General features: G+C 41.8%; 1 protein-coding gene across 6 annotated transcripts in view; it reads right to left on the minus strand.

Moving 5' to 3' along the window:
* Nucleotides 1-20,611, minus strand: part of PTPRZ1 (protein tyrosine phosphatase receptor type Z1) — a 120,772-nt gene that overhangs the window by 41,750 nt on the left and 58,411 nt on the right. For all 6 annotated transcript variants that reach the window (XM_081928818.1, XM_081928817.1, XM_081928816.1 and 3 more), the window contains exons 5-11: nucleotides 19,360-19,455; nucleotides 17,484-17,550; nucleotides 13,080-13,237; nucleotides 12,518-12,668; nucleotides 8,430-8,614; nucleotides 7,428-7,554; nucleotides 466-506 (exon numbers count right to left, since the gene is read on the minus strand). In XM_081928818.1, coding sequence (XP_081784944.1) covers nucleotides 466-506; nucleotides 7,428-7,554; nucleotides 8,430-8,614; nucleotides 12,518-12,668; nucleotides 13,080-13,237; nucleotides 17,484-17,550; nucleotides 19,360-19,455 — 825 coding nt within the window. The remainder of the gene's footprint in view (nucleotides 1-465; nucleotides 507-7,427; nucleotides 7,555-8,429; nucleotides 8,615-12,517; nucleotides 12,669-13,079; nucleotides 13,238-17,483; nucleotides 17,551-19,359; nucleotides 19,456-20,611) is intronic.

Genomic DNA, 20,611 nt, shown 5'->3' on the forward strand with positions numbered 1-20,611 from the left:
TAAAATGAAGATAGTCATCTCAAACTATACTTAACAAGTTTAGAATAAGTAAATTATGACTTAATTTTCACAACGACAATTGTTTCGGGCACAAAATATCATTGTTGAATGCATAGTCAAGCAACACAGCATTTGTTCATAGCTGAAGTTGCTTAGAAGGGCCAGATTAAGAGAGATAAAGCATTCTCCTGAGCCATACTTTCCCTAGTCTAGCAAAAAGCACTCATAACACATGGTTTTTCAGGAAGAACCATAAAGCCAACAGTGAGAATGCTTATACAAATTTGGCCTAGATGTAGGTGAATCAACCCAATACACAAAACACCTGCTGAAAATTTCTCCTCTAGCTAGTGTCCTGTCCTCTTTTGAATCTGGCCACCCTAGACCACAATGGATATTCCACTAAACTCTAGGAGCGTAAGTATGGCAGTCATTGGGCAAGTGAAGTACGAGACAATACAATACCTCATAATCTTCAGTTTCAGTCAATTCGGGAAATTCAATTTCTATAAAACAAAAATATGCACTATATAACCTAGTATTTGAACCTGAAACAAACATCACTCATATATTCAGGGATGAAATAACAACTGATGGACCGGAAAGAGATATTTTCTTTACAAGAAACCCCTATGATCAGCATTCTCAACCCCCTCCTCCAACTTTTGCAAACCTTGTTGTGACAGGGGATGGGTGTAGGAAGCAGATATAACAGCAATTTGTAAGGTAAAAGGGTAAAGGACCCCTGGATGGTTAAGTCCAGTCAAAGGTGACTATGGGGTTGCGGAGCTTATCTCGCTTTCAGGCCAAGGGAGCCAACATTTGTCCACAGACAGCTTTCCGGGTCATGTGGCTAGCATGACTAAACTACTTCTGGCACAATGGAACACCGTGACGGAAACCAGAGTGCACAGAAACTCCTGCCGCAGCAGTACCTATTTAGCTACCATATTTTTCCCTCTATAACACGCAGTTTTTTTCTTCTAAAAGGGAAGGGGAAATGTCTGTGCGTGTTATAGAGCGAATGTGTGATCCCTGGAGCCGAAAAATGAGGCAAAAATCAAACCGCGTGTCGGAGAAGGGAAACCTGAAAAGAGGAAGCAGCTGCTTTCCTGCATTCTGCCTCAGGGTCTTACTGCCCACCCTCCTCTGTTTCCTTGCTGTGTTTGCTCAAACGGAACAAAGAGCAGGGAAAGCCCCTCCCCTCCAGGCAAGGAGAGGGGAAAACAGAGTGCTGCTGAAAACATGCAGGAGGGAGGGAGGGAGGGAGAGAGAGAGAGAGAGAGAGAGAGAGCGAGCTGGCTGGCTTGGATGGATAGGTGAGGGAAAACTTTTGCCTTCCTTTCCTCCTTGGCGTTATACCCCTCTCCTGCATTCTTAGCCAGCTGCTTCTCTGCACACCCCTCTCGTGCTCCTTGTCCGTTCTGTGTTTTTCCTTCCCTCCCCACTTAAAATGTGGTTAAAAAGCATGGATCCTCAGGATCTTTGCATTGGGTCACCCCAAATTCACCATGAGATCACATAGCATGTCCATGGCTACAGCCTGCCCCCCCAAAATCACGCACCCACTGTTGCCTGGGGCTGCAATGGTGCAAAAAAGTGGTTAAAAAGCATGGATCTACATGGATCCTCAGGATCTTTGCATTGGGTCACCCCAAATTCACCATCAGATCACATGTCTGTGGCCACAGCATGAAGCACAAAAATGATACAGCCACTGTTTCATTCAGAATGTTTTTTCCCTTGTTTTCCTCCTCTAAAAACGATGTGCGTGTTATGGTCAGGTGCGTGTTATAGAGCGAAAAATACGGTACTTGCACTGGCGTGCTTTCAAACTGCTAGGTTGGCAGGAGCTGGGACAGAGTAATAGGAGCTCACCCTGTCACAGGGATTCGAACTGCCCACCTTCTGATCTGCAAGCCCAAGAGGCTCAGTGGTTTAGACCACAGTGCCACCCATGTCCCTTCTAAAAAACAAAAAACAATTTGTGGTTCAATGTTGGAGCACAAATACTGTAAATTTTTCAGTTGTCTATGCTACTACACTGTAAGCGTCAAACTAGATAATGTTGGATGTCGTTTTTCTTTGTTTAAAAGCAGCTATGTGACTGCGTGTGTTTTATTAGCTGTGTGTGCATGGCTACAGCACTAGCAGAAGGTGGGTTTAATCATATTTCCCATGTTGCTTCCTTGATTAAATCTCCTGCCACTTCCAGCCAAGGAAGGTGGGCCGGGGGGAGACAGCTACAATATGGAAACCCCCATCCCTTGTGGTTAATTGCAGATCTCTGTGTGTGCATGCATCTCTTAAACCCAAGAAATGGACATGCTTTGCACCTCTGATGTCCTTTCATCATATTACAAATGCCTTTTATGGCAGACAACCCACCTGCCAAATTCAGCTTATTTTTATCCATAGTGAATTTGCAAGTTTTTTTACTAAAAAAATCTGTGCTGCTCCCGTCTCTAAATTTCTTTCATTCTTTGTTTGTTGCTTTCCATATTTTATTTCAAGATGATTGCCCGCTTAAAAAAAAAACACACCAAACAAGACAGAAGATACTTTTATTCCACCCTCAACACAAGAATCTCTGCGGAGAGGCTACTTGAATTGATAATACATAAGCAAGCGTATTGCTTGTGTACTACTTAAGCGGCCTATGAAATTTAATAAGAATGTACCACTGGACAAGTTACTGTAATTATATGCTGTTCTTGTATTTAAATGAACAACAATTAAATAAAAATACTGGTGGAGGGGGAAATGGAAAGGTGGGATTTTTTCTTAATAAACAGTTTACAACAAATGATGGTGATGATGGGGAAAATGTTGCAGCCCAACCCACACTTTATCACTACCATGGCCCTAATCAAAATTGACCCAAATGATTTATATGTAAAGAAGTAACAGGGAAGCAGAAGCAGCTATAGATTGAGAGGCATCAAATATTTAAAAATGGTCTTACCTGGTAGTTTCCGGAGATTAGGAGGCTAGGGATAAAATAATGATGACATTCCCTGGCTTCTCAATTGTTTGTAATGATTTTTTTAAATATATATCCATTTACAATATTTTATACTGCAGGTCCAAAATATATTATATAGCATTTCAGTATACTTTTTGAACAATGTTCATTTCCATTGCAGAAAAGCATGATTGTTATAACAGTTAAAATGAATTTGGGCTTGGATTTCCACCTTCCCCCATTTCAATTTCCCATTCTCCCCCCCCCTTTTTGTGCAATGCTTGAACTTATGTCTAATAGTTCAGGGAGTTAGAACTGTATGAATGGATGATTAAATACCATACTGGTAAATGAAATCCTATGACAACAACAATAATAAATCAACAAAACTTCAATTTACATTTTAGAGGCAGATTTCAACAAAATGTGTGTCAGGGGTGCGTGCAGGAGCCAGGCCCTGTGACCAGTAGGGCTTCGCAGGACTGGGGCCTTCCTGAGTTTGTTCTGGAGAGGCAAGGCACAGGTGAGGCCATTTGATAACTCACTGCACCTGGTGGCAAGAGCCAGGAAGGGATATAAGGTCACCATTTCCCTTCGGCTCTTTGCCACAGCAACACGTTTCCTGCCTTGCCACGTTTGGCTTCTTGTTTCCTGATCCTCGGACCTCGGCTTCATGACTCCTTGCTTTTCGACCCTCGGACCTCTGGTTTCTGGACTCTTGTTCCTGCTCCCATCCCGCCATCTTGCCCCCAGTCCTGACGTCCTCAGCTGGGACTTCGATCACCCGTAAACCGGACCGTGACAATGTGTTCACTTCAGGAAAAATGGCATGTATTGCTACTCTATGGCAAGCACAGTAACTAAGAAGCATGTGGCTTTCTGTAGCTTTTTAAGTATCTATCAAATCGGCACTGATGGAATCTCCTTTCCTTCATCTGTTTCATCCCCTGAACCAGACAGGGAGCTTCCTAATCTCTTTGTGCTGCATCATCTCCAGAACAACCTGGAGAACAACCTCCAGAACATCTCCTGTGAACAACCTGGCACCACAACCATCAATTCTTAGAAGCCACTGATACCCCTAGCCCTCTGTACTCCAAGCTGGGAAATCATGGCTCTACTTCTTATGTAGATAAGATCTTTTGAGTCGGGATGACAAACCTTTCCCACATCCTTTTAGCACCTTTCCCCCAATTCTCTTATTGTGTTTTGATAGATTCCGGAGGCTATACAAAAAGAGTTCCTCTCCAGGTTGATCAAAGCAACTGGGATTACACCTAAAAACAAATGCATGAAGCAACAAGCAAGAGTACAAAAGGAAGTAAGACCACTGATTCTTCTGAGGCTCCTGCTTGTGCATTTGCACTGTGCTGATCTTGCCGCAACCTCAACCTTTCTGTTATTGTATTCAATAGCAACTTGGTTGGAGAAGGACCAAGTTAGCAGCACAGCCCTACCATGCCATCCTCTATACCAGGCATGTTCAACTGGTTGATCACGATCAACCGATTGATCACAGGGCATCCCTGGTTGATCCCAGTTGATCATGTGGTCCTGACCGATCACCCACAAAATAATAATAATACTAAAGCTCAACAACTTAGGTTCTTCCTCTGCAAAAAAAGCTCAGCAACTTTGGGTCTCCCTTCCCCCAAAAAGCTCAACAACTATGGTGAAGGCTGCCCCTAAAAAGGTCAACAACTTTGGTCAATCCAATGGATAGATCACTACCAGATTTTTTATAGTGGGAGTAGATCTCAGTCTCTTTGGAGTTAGACATGCCTGCGCTATACAACTGAAGAACTCAATAAGTCATAAATTTTCCACTGCAATCAGAGAAAAATCAGTCTGGAGACAGAAGTCCAGCACAGTGTTGCTGTGTGGATTTGTGTCTTGCATGTTCTGAAGATTTGGGGGAGATGAATAGGGACAATTCAGTATGAGGGGTTGAGAAGGAAAGGAACCATCTGCTTCACTCTCTGCCCAGGGTTCAAAAAGAGACTTGCACTGTCTTGAGGGTGTGATCGGCTGCCAATTCCAGAGAGAAACGCCCATGAATCTATTTAAGGGATATTCAACATGGCATGTAGAAAAGGAGGAACTGGAGACAACAAATGAAATCATGCAGGAAATTAAGAATGGGAGTAATCAAGAGGAGACAGCTAATTTAACAAATAATCCAACTTTTTTTTTGGATTAGATCAAAACCTGGAGCAATTTCAATCATCTGAACATATTCCAAGAAAACATCTGCAAGTTATGACTGTGCTATAAAATGGTATTCTAACAAGTTGGTGGGAAACAAAAGACCGAAGGCCTTTTCCTGGCTTTCCGTAATCATGATCAGTAGATAAAGAAAACATGTGTGTGCATGAGAAGCAGAGCCTTCTTATGCCTTTCTACAAGGGGAGAAATATAACCTTAAGAACAAAAGAAGAGTCTGCTAGATCAGGCCACTTGACCATCTAGATCAGCAACCGGTTCTCACAGTGGCCAACCAGATGCCTGTGGGAAACTGGTAAGCAGGACCTGAGCACAAGAGCTGTCCTGGGGCTTTCAGGAACTGGTATTCAGAAGCATTTCTCCCTCAAGCTGTGGAGACAGAGCATAGACATCATGGATCTTTGCTACATATAGCCTTAAGCTCCATGAATTTGCCTAGTCTTCTTTGTTGGTGGCCAACAACAAGATCTCCCTCTGGATTCTCCAGGAATCTGATAAGATCCAATTCAGCGGGTAAGATCAGGGTTTTGCAAGGTGTGGCAGCAGACCAGCAAGAAAAGATATTACATTTGGGGAAGCTAATTGGTACACAATATGATAAAAATAGCATTTAAGTGAAAGTGAGGACGAGCCCTTCGTCATTACTAGTATTAACTTAACTTCCAGTCTGTAATCTGGGGATGTGTGTGCTCAACAGTTCTCGATTTCACAGAGGAATCATTGAAGGGAATCTTCAATGATGTAAGAATACAAATGGAGCTATTTTTGAGGACCAAATGAAGACTGCTCTTCTTTGAAGGTTTGATTAAGTTGTCTTTCTCCATTTTCTTCATACGTATTGTTTGTATTGTACTCCCAAGATAAACAAAACTGTAATCCTATACCCTTGGTGTGGGACGCCTTCGGCCTTTTAGATGTTGCTGAACTACAACTCCTATCATCCCTGGCCATTGGTCATGCTTGGTAGGGCTGATCTGAGTTGTAGTTCAGAACCATCTGGAGGGCCAAAGGTTCCCCACTCCTGCTATACCCACATAACTGGGAGTAAGCACCTAATACACTTAATGAGATTTACATTATGAGCAGAAATGTTCGGGATTTAATAGTATATTCCACAAGTCCTCACACTTTGTCATAACAACTCTACCAGGCCAATAAAACAATGGTGATAAAAGAAAGGCAAATTACTGGGAAAGACTTGCTTCCCACCTCAGATCGAACACAGAATTTAAATTCATTTATGGTATTTGATGCTTTGAAACTGCTGAGAAGTATCCTAGGAGAGCGAAAAGCATATGGAAAATTAAAGCCTGTACAAGCATCCTCAAACAACCCAAGATATCAGACTCATGGGAAATGGTAGGATGTTCATGTATCCTCTGGTCCAGAGACTCTTGTAGAAAATTGTTTAGGAATTAGCTTATACCCCTCCTGATAACTCTCTGTGCCATTCTGGGTAGGTTGCCTTAGACTATGAAAAATTATTATCGCGTATTATTCAATTTGCACTATTCATGTAAGGATGAGGGTGAAAATTTATATCTTTATATAATTTTAAAATGCAATTTTCTTAAGCTGCAGTAACTATTCAACTATTCTGAATTCAGAGATTAAAGTTAGGATGAGTAGTTCAACAGAAATAAACCAAACCACTAATATAGTGTATTCCACAGAAAGGAGTGAAAATAGAGCTTTGAAGTAAATAAAACATAATAGTTAGTTCTTTTGAATTTTGCTGTCCAACATTAAGAAGCAAGGGAATTCCATCACCACATTTGCACTGAAGTAGAATTTCAAAGCAGCAACATGCAATAAGATTTCAAAATCAATGGAAATCACATTCAGCAATTTCTTTTTACTAGTACATGGACTATTATTTAATATACAAGCAATTTAGCAACTGACAGTTTATTTGACCATGTGAAATAGATGGTCCAGCTATGTCATGGTTAAGTAGGCATTTGAACCTAGGTTTTATAAAACTACATTGAAATAACTTAGGCAGCAGCAGGCAGAAACCATAATCAAAGTGGCTGTGGAACATTGCCATTATTATGGTTCATAATCTGAAATAACAGAACACCCAATGTTTACACTTAAGGAAATGTCAGGAAACAGAGAAGCTCAGAAATGTCAAATGAAAACCATTGATACTGAAATTCCATAGCACTGCATTTTCAGCTGGTTTGCAAATAAGACTCTTGTGTGTTTTCATAGAGAGAGGAAAAAGTGCACTTACCTGGATCATCCAAAGGCATGTCAACAATCACTTGATCGCTGTGTTTTCCATAGAGACCATTAGCACAAATGGCAACTATTTGAAGAACATAACTTGTATTAGGCAGCAGATTATTCAGAATGGCTCCCTGGAAGGAAAGAAGCCAATTAACTACATTATGCACATTCAACACACCTGCTTCTTTTCTTGCCTCAGGCTTCTGCATGTTAACTACATTCCCAACTCTTAATAACCCCTATAACAAGGAATACTCTTCAGGTGCAGCATTCTCTTTCAAGTAATGCACATGCATGTAATGGTCAGAACTGATACCCATCTGATAAAACTGACAATGGGCAAAGCTGTTGCCCAAAGTTACACAGAATAAATGAATTCACATGGCTTAGCCTCAAAATCAGACTCAATGGTGATGGATGCTTGTTTCTTTTGATGTGCCTGCCCCATTCATGTAGAAAGTAGGGAGAAGATTGGTCTTCCTTTAACAGTAAAAGGAATGTGTAAGGGAGACAAGTCAAATCCTAAATCAGGCACATCTTACTTCCCGCCCCGCCCCCCTTGGAGGAGGAAAAATGTGGATTTTGGGTCCCGTTTCAGACTGACTGCACAGAAACCCATTCCTTCAGTTCTGGCTGATTTTCTCAATTCATTAGTTTGCTTCTAGTCTCAGAGCTGAGATAAAGTTGCCTGGAGCAGAGCAAACATAGAGAGGTTAGAGGGACAAGGAGAGGTCAGTGCCCCACTACCAGCTGTTCCTTTCATAGTTAAAGCATCATCTAATTTTATATGTGAATAGGGGAGACATATGACTGATGGCTCTGTCATTGGCCATAAGCTTACCCTCTGTGAGAAGCGCATTGTACCAGTTATATAAATATCACCATGGGTAATTAAAGTTATCATTGAGAGAGGGCAACCAGCATGCTGAGTTCTCATTAGATTTGTAAGTGGATCACCATCTTTGTTTTTGTACCAAATAATAAATAAATAACAGTGGTCAATTACCAAGTCCTGATACCCATCTGTTAGAAATTCATGCTTTGTCTGGTCTTCTCCTTCCAACTCCTGATAAAAAACAGCAAATCTCTCGATCATTGTGTCATATACAACTCGTGGCCTCTCCCAGGTAACCAGAAGGCTGGTGTAGTTCTTTGGATCAGCCTGAACATTCTCTGGCTCTAAGCTGCAAACTTAGAAGAAAACGACACAAATAAAACCATGTTATTACATGTTAAAGAAAGTCATGATACATATGCAACATAAATAAAAGGAAACCCACAACATGTTCCTCAGCTATAGGGTGAGCCCAGCATCATCCTGGCTTCACAACTGAAAGAACAGGCTATAGGCCCCTAAATCAGATGCTGTCTCAGGAGTGGTTGTAGCAGTAAATTCTGAAGAGCAGGTGGACTTCATTACAACCCCATAGCCACACTCTCATAGCCTTGCCCCTGCAATGACAATGCAACAAAAATGCATTTTGACCAATGCAGACTAGGGCTTCAATATCATGGCAGCTTTTTTTCTCATTCACTTCTCTTTTGCTGACATTGAATTTGATGAACAGGTGTTTTGGGAGGGGGCAGAGATTGCTTCTGTTTCAATGACGAGCTAGAATCTTATCTTCCCCAAAGGAAATCTAAGGAGGAAAGTGGCCCCATATCTCTAAAAAACAGAACAGATGTTAAGTCTGTCTTCACCTTAAAAGCCAACTCAAGAGAGTCACTAAATTATCATAGAGTCATATTATTAGAGAGTCATATTATCAAGCAGCCACGTCGTGGGTCTGTATAGAGGCTGGTATGCATGTTGAAACTGTTGGTATCTAATTGATTACATTGCAGAGTGTATTGCTTTCGTCACTTCAAAGCAGAAAGACAGGTCTGTGGAGGTATTAGTGCACTGCCATTTGGAACAACTTCTGTGTGGCTGGATTTAAAGTGGCTAAAATGCAGCCACACAGATATAGGCACTGGCCTTAAGGCTGACAGTAATTAAATCCATCACCTAATAAGCCACTGGAATGGTCAGTTTTCATTAAAATGATTTCAATTAATGGAAGATTTTTGTGTGTGTGTGTGTGTGTGTGTGTGTGTGTAAAAGATCATCTAAGAATTTGGCTCTTGAACACAAGAGGGCACTCAAGGCTCAATATTCATTTCCAGTATTAAACTTGTATGATACAAAAAGCTAAAGGACCCCTGGATGGTTAAGTCCAGTCAAAGGTGACTATGGGGTTGCAGCACTCATCTCGCTTTCAGGCTGAGGAAGCGACCGTTTGTCCACAGACAGCTTTCTGGGTCATGTGGCCAGCATGACTAAACTACTTCTGGCACAATGGAACACCGTGATGGAAACCAGAGTGCACGGAAACTCCGTTGACCTTCCCGCCGCAGCAGTACCTATTTATCTACTTGCACTGGTGTGCTTTTGAACTGCTAGGTTGGCAGAAACTGGGACAAAGCAAAGGGAGCTCACCACTGTTATGCTGATTCGGGCTGACCAATTGCATTGCAGATATCTCAGTTGTGGCCCCCCAACACAAAGCCAGTCCTCCCAACAAAAAATAAATCCTGGCTATGCCCATGGCACCAAACTCTAATATTTAATTATCATCTCTCTCTTTCCCATAGAAATGAATTATGGGGAGATTTTAAATTATGGATCAACACATAAAAGAAGAGTTTGGATTTGATATCCCGCTTTATCACTACCTGAAGGAGTCTCAAAGCGGCTAACATTCTCCTTTCCCTTCCTCCCCCACAACAAACACTCTGTGAGGTGAGTGGGGCTGAGAGACTTCAAAGAAGTGTGACTGGCCCAAGGTCACCCAGCAGCTGCATGTGGAGGAGCGGAGTCCACCGCTCTTAACCACTACACCACACTGGCTCTCACATAGTTGGCAAATCTCAAAATTCAGGATTGGCCATGAATGCAGTTTTAGGCATGTGTTCTCAGATGTAAATCTCACAAGAGGACAACAGAGATTATTCCCTAACAAGTGTGTTTAGGATTGCATATTGGATTTTGAGCCCTATACTTTCAACCCAAAGTGTTCAATCTGCACATGGAGCTCCATGCAAGCTTCTTGGGGATACAGAGAGAAGTCTGCACATATGCGTGATCAGTGAAGAGCATTGTATGTTGCTACATTTCTATTCGTAAAATTTATAAGCCAATTAAAGAGCTACTTAAGCAGTGCAAAATAAAAATTGTAGATAAAATGAAGCTAAAAACAAACAAAACAAACAACAAACTGAGGGTGACTCATGCTTCCTATACCTATGGTTCTTTCAAATGTCTGAAGCAATTCAGAGATGCTCTGCTGAAGAGAGATGCACAAGCAATGGAACTAAAACTGCATGAATCTTGCCACACATGGAGGCGCAAGGATTTCTCTTTATAAAGAAGGCTGGGAATGAAAAGTATGAAGCACATATAGCCTGAAGTTGCTGTTTGACAAGTGAAAAATGGCCTGTATGGAGCCCTGTTTCCACTCCATGTAAACACTGGAACTCCTGCATGCAGAAAGGGGTGCCAATAAGACGAAATTCATTTTCGTTTGGACCCATGAACCTGATGTATGTGAGTGCTTGGTCCCATGAGAATCTTTGCAAGGAGGTTACTGTGAAAAGGCAAGTTGTGATGAGATGGAACTTTGTATGTACTTAGACTTAAACCACATGGATATGCCTCCTCAGTTCCTCAAGATTCTTATGCATCTCAGTCATCTTCCTATTTTCTAGCTTAATGCATGCCACCTGGCCAAGGAGAATAATCCAAACAGCTGCTGGAGATAAAAGGCAACGAACAAAATAGGGGATAGCAGCAACCCCCAATGGATGTTCAGCCATGGGACAAAACTAAGGAGGGAAGCTAAACAGCTGCAGCCCTTGTTCTAGCAGTAAGAACAAGGTCAAAAAAGAAAAGAAAAAAAAGCATAGTATCAGGACCCAGAGCACAAAAGGAACAGACACAACTGGTGTTCTGATGCAAAAAAAATAATAATTAAAATTTAAGTATGCATTTAACAAATAAAAGCAGTGTTTTTCAATGCCCACTAATTCTATATGGAGCTATAATATGCAGAACTCAAAGAACTTAACACATTTTTATTTTATGTACAACCTCATCCTTATCCTAGCTACTTATAGCTCACTTTTTTCTTGGTGATTTATCTCAATGAAAACACCAGCTTATTGTTAAACTGATTAAACTGTTAAAGAGAAGAGATGCCCTTCAATATTTTGTGACTTTTGGGTGGAATCATTTAGCTAAGTTTCTGAAATGGGAAAGGGAATCACGAAGGCTCAACAGCGATGATTTATAAGTTGGTTTTTTACCCTGCTTCTGAGGCTTATGCCCCACTCGACAGGTTACATAAATTATAACCACAACCACAATAAAACATTTTTTAAAAAATTCAGTTAGGAAAAAAATATAGGTATGACAGATAAGAAACAAGACTTCGCTTATACCAAAACCTGCAAAAGCCTGCAGGTTTATTACTGCAGAAATGGAAATTACATATGCCATTCAGTGCACATTAGCGATGAACAGTAAAATCTTCTTTGATTTAACAGGAAAGGTGCTTTTCTCAGGGCAAAGAACACAATTGGCAACTTGTACAGCTTTTATTACACACTCGTCTCTGAAGCTATATGACCATTTCATTGTTGTACTGAATTTTAAAAAGTAAGGCTTTTTTAAAAAAAAAAAAATCCCAGTTGTTGCTTGATACCAAATCCAACTGGGGGGAATATGCGCATACTGAAAAAATGCATAAAAATTGTCACTGTGCATGCAGGCCCTGCCCCCCACCCCCAATATAGCTGCCAGGACTGCATGTATACGGTCCCACTCTGTAAGCAAACAATCACAAAGAACAGCTGTTCAGGTGGGTCTGGATTTAATTTAAAGCACACACAACTCTTTCCCCTCTGCCAAACAGCTAATTGGTATGATGACCGATTTCCTGACTGTTTTGTGCATGTGTGGATTTGAATCAGAGCCCATATATTTCTTATAGAAGCAATTTGTTGTGGTTAAGATTATGGTCATATCTGTCAAGTACGCAAGTTAGCAAGACATACCTGCTTCATGAATTACTTCCTCTCCAGTATATGAGGAAAACACCTGGCCGGAAAATTTATGCTGTTGCTCTCTAAAATTGTTCTGCAGGTAGTCCATCAGCATCACGTAACCAGATTGTTGCATGGTAAGGACATCGCAAAATACTGACAGCTGCAAAAATGTAATAAATGCAGTCACACAGGGAGTTTTCTTTAGAAACAGCTCTGCATAAACTATACTAACAAAAGGCACTTTTAGGGTGATGGAAAAATCAGTATTTGCATTGTACACATTGTTGTGATTGGGTCATAACTCTCATGCAACATATATTGAAAAGGCAGCATTTACATTCTCATAGTTCTTTCCCCCTCCTTCGTGTTTTAGTTTAGCATATAATGAGGTTTGTGTACTAATTATTTGTGTTTGGATAAGTGAAATTTTGCTTTGTGAATGTTCATAAAGTGGGTCATGTGTGTATACATACTTCAGCACTCGATGCCACCACTACGGTGAAAATGTTGTGTATATTTTTTTGTGTGCGATTAAAATAATTATTTCTTTGACATGTATTATGTAAGTTACCTGGTTTTCTGAAATGTTAACAGTGTCTTTGAATATAATCCATTCAACTGTCTCTGAGCAGGGTGGAGTCGACAACGATCCATTATACGTGTAATATTTGTCTGTTGCATTTGGCAATAGGTTCAACAAGATGAAAGGCTCCAATTCAGTTTTTTTCCCTGCAAAATATAATTTTTAAGTAAACAGTGATGTTATGCATAAATCCAGGATGCATAAAATAAAAGCAGAGCCCAAACAATATTTTTAAAATCATCCCACTGTGAGGTTAGCTACTGTGACGGTTGCGGGAAAACAAAAACTAAACGTTATTTATATATAAACGCAATTCAGTAAATTATTTGGGGGATGGGGGGAGGGTTGCACATATTTTGACAGGGTAGAAAGGTGCCTCACACAACTGCTGCCCTGATCCTTGCCTGTTTTGAAAACTGAAAGGCTGATTAGAGTCCTTTCACTTTGAGTTCTCTTTGTTTAACCTTTCGTGCATTGCTGGCTGCCTACTTTGTATTCATAGCCAAGCATGACAGTAATTATACATGTGTGAAAAAATGCCCTTTAGATACTGTTCCCAGTCCCTGGGTTCTGCTGTCAGTTCTTATATTTTACACAGTGGCCAGCAGCCCATCTAGGAAAAGGAAGACTCTGATCCTAAAGCTCCGCTGCCCCACAGGATATCTTTGGGAGAAGAAAAGGCTAAGGAGTATACACTACACAAATCCAAAATGGAGTCCCTAAGACGTTTGAATGATGCTTTGTGTGCCTCCTTCCGGCCACTCCTGCAGCCAAGCTGGTGCCAGATGTATTGCTCTGCTTTCTTTGGGCCACATTAAAAGGGCGAGTGGGGAGGGGGTCTTGTTGAATGAGCAGCCCAGGACCTCCATACAAATTGTCCAGGTTTGTGCCCTAGGTTTGTGTCACTTTGGTGCTGTTAACATAGCAGTGTGACTTCACCCACGGAGGCGCACGGCATTGCCTCTCGAGACATTGACGGATGTCAACAACAATGACCAGCAACCCAAGTAATTTACTAACATCAGTTCTAAGGCCTGTAGTAGAAATGTCACAGCTTTGTTCAGCTGGTTTTGTAGCTGGAATGTTCTTCTGAACATTAAACCCAAATCTGTGCTGCCTGCAGTATTTAGTTTTAAATTCAGAGGCTTCGAATAATTGCTACCTTCCTTCTTCCATCATGGCTGTCTTTCTGATATCTTAAGATTGCTTTCATAAGCTCCATACTTTAAATATTATCATAAGAACTTACAGTTGTGACAGCTTCATCAAATTAAGTCAATGTCAAGTGAGTATAAAGTTATGCACAATAACTTTCACCCCACGGCAATAAAAAAAAAAGCAGCTGATGGCAGAGACCAAGGAAAAAAGATGGGAGAGCAGTCTCATCTCTTCCCAGGAAAAGCTAGGAAGCACTGCTGCAAGAAAAGTATGCAGCAGCTGCAGAGACTCTTTCTTTCTTAGGATATTAGCTAGGGCAGGACTAGGGCTCAAAAGCAGTCTTCCTCAAACTCGGCCCTCCAGATGTTTTGAGGCTACAATTCCCATCACCCCTGACCACTGAGCCTGCTAGCTCGGGATTATGGGAGTTGTAGGCCAAAAACATCTGGAGGGCCGAGTTTCAGGAAGCTTGGCTTAAAGGGTATTCCTCAGCTAGGCTGCCTTTATTGGTAGTTCGAACTGGAGGCTACTGGATGAACAGAGAAAATTCATTTGTGGGCCTCTGCACAGTGGAGCCATGGGGAAGGGGTGTCCAATATTGGAATCAAATAAGGTCACAACTTTCATTGATTATAGATATGAGGAGGTTTTGGCATAGACATTGGGTGTGTATCCGAAAATCAACCAGCCTCCCTGCTGGCTGGTGGACAGTAGGGGTTGACCATTGCAAGGCATCACCATATGGCATGCACAACATCCGAGCAACTCTCTCTGACCACTGGCAGGAGGTGCCAAGGTCCCTTTAAAAGGGATACCCCATTATGGTGGGGCAGCAGTGGGGGCAACCCCTGCCTGCCTGGACTAAGGATTCAACCCAGTGCCTTATTTGTCCAAAAGTTGGGAAGATTGCTCTCAGGTAGGCCCAATTAGTCTTCAAGGAAAACTTGTCCCTGGCCCTGAACATGGTGACCAATTATCTCCGTAGCTTGTTTATCATGTGGCCACTTATTCTGCCACTAGAACAAAGGGTGGAAGGGTGGGAATCCAGTGGAGACTGAGGTGCTTCTTTCTCAGTGTGCCTGATTCATATAGGTAGGGAGCAGACTAGAGGGATGAAGTCTTCACTCAGGTCCGCTCTGAGGTTGCACCCCTCTGCTTGCATCCGATTGGCTCCTGGAGCCTCCTAAGCATTTACCTGGCAGGGAACAGCCTCTCCCATTGCACTGAAGCTAGATGGAAGGAACAGGCAGCTGCCCCCTTTATCACAGCTTTGCTTGGTGGCAACTGCTGCCCTGCTGCAATTCCACAGGGAATGGGAATTAAAGAGAATTCTTTCTTTAAGAACAAGAAATCTGACTACACCCCTTCCCAACAATTCACGTTGCCAAAGACATGATTTTAATATTCTTCTTATTATAATCTTCTTGAATGAATCTCTTTGTAAAATGTATTAATATTTTGTTATTGGCTGCTTGGATCTTTCCCAAACATGGGAATCACAGGAACTTTCCTGAAGTAAGATTTTAATAGTACCTTCTTTGTTCTTATATAATGGCACTGAACTCTGTCAGCAGAGCTGAGCAAAAATGCTTCCACTAAGTTGCAGTGTTTGGTCATCATGTTAGACACTTCCATACATGTATCAAACTAAAATGTGTGTTCTGATAGATAACGTTCACTTCACAAAAGATTGATAGAAATCCTCTCCAGAGTTTGTCCAGTTTGCCACCATCGCAAGACTGACAAAATGACTTGTATTTATTAAAAGAAGTTTACAGCTCAGAAAAACAGTATCCGGTTTCACTTTCTGGACTGTGTAACGGAATGTATCAATGGCACAAAGAAATCAGTCTTACACAACTCTGAGCCACTTTTGTTTCCAGTCCATAAAAGGAGGGCAAAGTGCTTGAATCTTTGTTTTCTGAACTGAACAAGAGTACACAATAGTTATATTTTGATTGATCTGGTTAATTTGCAGACTGCTTAATATATAAAAGACTAAGTGTTTCACAAAATAAGAAAACATAATGCAACAAAGCCAAAATACAAATAAAGCAAAATGCATACTGATAGAATCATAGAATTATCACAATAAAAATCCCGAATTAAAATACAGAGCAGTGCACTCTTAACACCTAATGGTCAGGAAATGCCAAAACAAAAACAAAAAAGGAATGAAAACATGTTACTGTTGATGCCTTTTGGGTGTCCCAAAGCATTGGAGCCAATGCAGGAAAGGCTCACTCCATGTTGTAACTAGAAGGCAATCCATCAGCCATGGCACGCCGCCTCTTTAGATGCTGACTATAGGGATACACTGTAGTAAAGGTAAAGGGACCCCTGACAATTAGGTCCAGTAGTGGCCGACTCTGGGGTTGCAGTGCTCATCTTGCTTTATTGGTCGAGGGAGCCGGCATACAGCTTCTGGGTCATGACTAAGCTGCTTCTGCCGAATCAGAGCAGCGCACGGAAACACCATTTACCTTCCCACCAGAGTGGTACCTATTTATCTACTTGCACTTTGACATGCTTTCAAACTGCTAGGTTGGCAGGAGCTGGGACTGAGCAATGGGAGCTCACCCCGTCGCGGGGATTCGAACCGCCGACCTTCTGATCGGCAAGTCCTAGGCTCTGTGGTTTAACCCACAGTGCCACCCGCGTCCCATTATACTGTCGTAGAACAGTCAAAAATTTATAAACTTCCCTAAAAAGGACTTAGTTCAGAAATCCCAAAACAAGTAAAATTAATGGCTGCCTTATCATTAATTTAAACACAGTACACTTAGCACCCAGCTATTAAAAGATTTGGATCTCATAAGTATGTGGGCATCTCCATTTACTTCAAGTTCAGAAGCACATCTGGAAATGCAATGGAATGCATGTGCAGACAAATTCACTTCCTCATCTGAAGTGAATGAGACTGTTAATTTCAGATAGTGGCAGCAGAGAGTGCTCTGCACTGAAGTCTGGTAAATCAGCTCCCAATGTCCCTTCCTGGCCCTTACAGGTATATTTATGAAAGGCTATAGGAATCAATACGCATATTGATTCAGTTTCAAATTGTGGTATATCTAGACTTCAAAAATTCACATCACTTCTAGGGGAATCCTATACCCACTTAACATTAATTCAATGAACCTTACTCCTGAGAGTAGACATGTATAGGATTGCACTGTCAGTGTATTCAAATGGATAATTGTGCATATGGTTTCTCGTGTTACACCACTAACTCACCAAAGCGACTAACACTGGCCACACCATCGATAATTGAATTGTAATCCATATTATCTTCCAGACCAACCTGTTGGAGAAATATTGCATGATTTATTCTTAAGTCAAGTCTACACTTTTATTAATTTGTTATATCTTGAATTACACTGGGCAACAATTTTTTACTTTTTGAATGTTGTCTAGATTTCTACAACTGATTTAGGGTATTTTTGCACTGCTGAATCAGGAAATGGCATCCATTTCTCTCCATCAGGTCAGGTTTACTGTAAACTGAATGGTGGGCATTGATAAAGGTAAGTACATGTAAATTGCATGTTGCTTCACCATTTTTCAAACTTCAGGGCTTGAACTTCCATTTCTTGGAACTCCTGGAATGCTCAGTGGCAGGGAGGTCTCTCTTCAGAGTCCAACAGTAGTCAGCCATCATGACTGCGTCCCAGCGACCCTGATACCTGGTCTCGATCTCTTTCATGTCCTGATGGAATCTCTCCCCCTGCTCGTCACTCATTGAACCCAGGTTCTCAGGAAACCAGTCCATATGTGAAAATAGGTAGTGCATCTTGATGCTCATGTTGCAGCCCAGGTTTCTGAAAGCAGTCAGCATGTCGTTGACAAGTTCTGCGTAGTTTCTGGCCTTATTGTTGCCAAGAAAGTTCTTCACTACCAAAACAAATGCCTTCCATGCTTCCAGTTCCACTCCGTTCATTGAGTTTCCGAACTCTGGATCTCTGATGAGCTGACGGATCTGAGGACCGTCAAAGATGCCAGCTTTCAACTTCTCCACGGTCAATCCTGGAAAAGCCTGGCACAAGTAAGTGAAGCAGTCACCATCCTTGTCCAGAGCCTTGGTGAACTGCTTGATTAAGCCGAGCTTGATGTGCAGCAGTGGGAAGAGTATTCTGTCTCTGTCCACCAGAGGGTCATTGATGGCATTTCTTTTTTTGCAAGGCACCAATTCCTCCCGCACAGGCCAGTCCTTCTTCGTGTAATGCTGAGCACGGTCCCTACTATCCCACATGCACAGAAAGCATGGGTACTTGGTGAAGCCAGACTGTTGTCCCAACAAAAAGTTCACCATCTTCAGGTCAACACAAATAAACCACTTGTGCTGATCATAACCAATTCTCTCCAGCACATACTTCACTGCTTCATAGTTCTCCTTCAGTGTAGTCGAGTGAGCCAGGGGTATAGAGGCAAACTGGTTGCTGTTGTGTAGCAGAACACATTTCAGTGATCGCTTGCTGCTGTCAATGAACAGTCTCCAATCTTTGGGTTCATACTGTGGCACTCCAAGCTTGAGCAGAAGCTGCGCAATATCTGCACAGTACACCAAGTCTTTCTCTTCCGAGAAAAAAACGGAGGTTTTATGACTTGAAACTGATCCCTTTTCGACATAACCACCCAGAACTATCGGACCTGAATACTTATTGTCATTAAAATAATCATTTCCAATCAAAGCAATTATTCAACATGGCATTTTACCCCCACCAACTTCTTCTAAAATGCTCCACACAAGCGTACATGTGAACAAAAACGTAAAAAAAGACATGTGGCCATAGCTCAAAAACTTGACCTGATTGAGCAAAACCAATGTGATTTTTGGATTCAGCGCATCAGATTGTCCTAAATCAACTGAAAAAATGCAGACAACAAATTTGTTGTTGACCAGTGTTATAAAGTTGTATATTTATATTAATATTGATGAATATGTGCGCGCACACACAAAACCGAATGCTAAAATATTTCAGTGGATAATGCTTGCTTTTCCTCATGGAAAATTAATTAGCAATAAGACATGCACAAAGTACAATGCTTACCTTTAAGATGGAAATGATTACATTTCTGAGTTAAGATGAACAATATGCAAAATGATGATTACCTCAAATAAAATAGATAAAGCTCTTAGTTTCCCATTTCCTTCAATTGCCTTATCTAAATCCACAAACTGATTTGAATCATAACAGTATATTTGCATCTGTAAAAAGAATAACAACAACAATTTAGGTGTTTTCTCCCTGTCAAACATCAATAGTATCAGAGATGTGTATTAACTTCAGATAAAAGCTTTTGAAACTCAGCCCTGTTCAAAGATATCTAAACACTGCCTGGAAACTTATCTTACACCTAATAAAATATTATCAAACTCTGCAAAACAGGATGGGAAGTCAATGGGGTCTGTCTCAGCCAACAGTGGAGACAATCAGAAATTGACGTGATGTGGCAAGTAAACATGAGCTGACTCAAGGCCTCATCTGAACTAGACTGTACCAGTACACAGGCCGGAGAAAGGGGACTGCGGTAGGTGTGGGCCGTCCCGGGTGTCACCACTGGGGTGTGTGTGACAAAATGCCAGGAAGCACTCACTGCGGGGCCTGCAGCATACCTGAGCCATGTGTTTCTCCTGGGAGAGATGTGGTGGCTTGGGTGTACGTAGGCTCCGTGCTGCCCAAACGGTCCGCCTGCTGCCTCCCCCCCCCCAGCTGTAGGGCGGCTGAGTGGGAGGAGGCAAGCAGACTCCAAAGGCCCCATGGTATGCCACATCCCAATGGGCGGCTCGCCCTGCCCCTGGGCTCACCACCCCAGGTGCCCGAGCGGCTTCCTCCGCCGCTGCCAGTATCCACATTAAACTCAAGCACAAAATGCATGCAAGTTAAAATGGAAAAATACTCATAAAGCATTCTTGATTATGAAACAGCAAATGCATGTCGGTGTGGCTGAGTTTGCTTACAGTGGTTCACAAATCAAGTTGCCAGTTGCATTGCTTTCCAATGGTTTCCTATCTCCTTTCCCAGCTAAGGCGAAGTCAGCTGGGGTCATGGCTACAATTGCGTTGGGATCTGGAGGTGCTTCAAGTGGAGCATAATTTCAAATGCACTATTAGAAGATGGGCAATGCTGACAGCAAAAACAGATTTGTGGATCTCGTGTCCCTTCATTAAACACTGAAACAGTGAAAACAGTGAATGGGCAAGGATCACATGCCTGCTTCCATATTTACTGCACAGAAACCTGGCAATTCAAATGTGGGTATTTTACATTCCAGTCGGAGGGAAACCAAAGTACGTGTCAAGTTTTAATTGACCCCTAAATAATTTAAAGGCCATCTGAAACGTTTCTGGTAGAAACTGTCTG

The sequence above is a fragment of the Podarcis melisellensis genome, assembly GCF_964234715.1.
Source record: "Podarcis melisellensis genome assembly, chromosome: 10".
In the NCBI taxonomy this organism is placed as follows: domain Eukaryota; kingdom Metazoa; phylum Chordata; class Lepidosauria; order Squamata; family Lacertidae; genus Podarcis; species Podarcis melisellensis.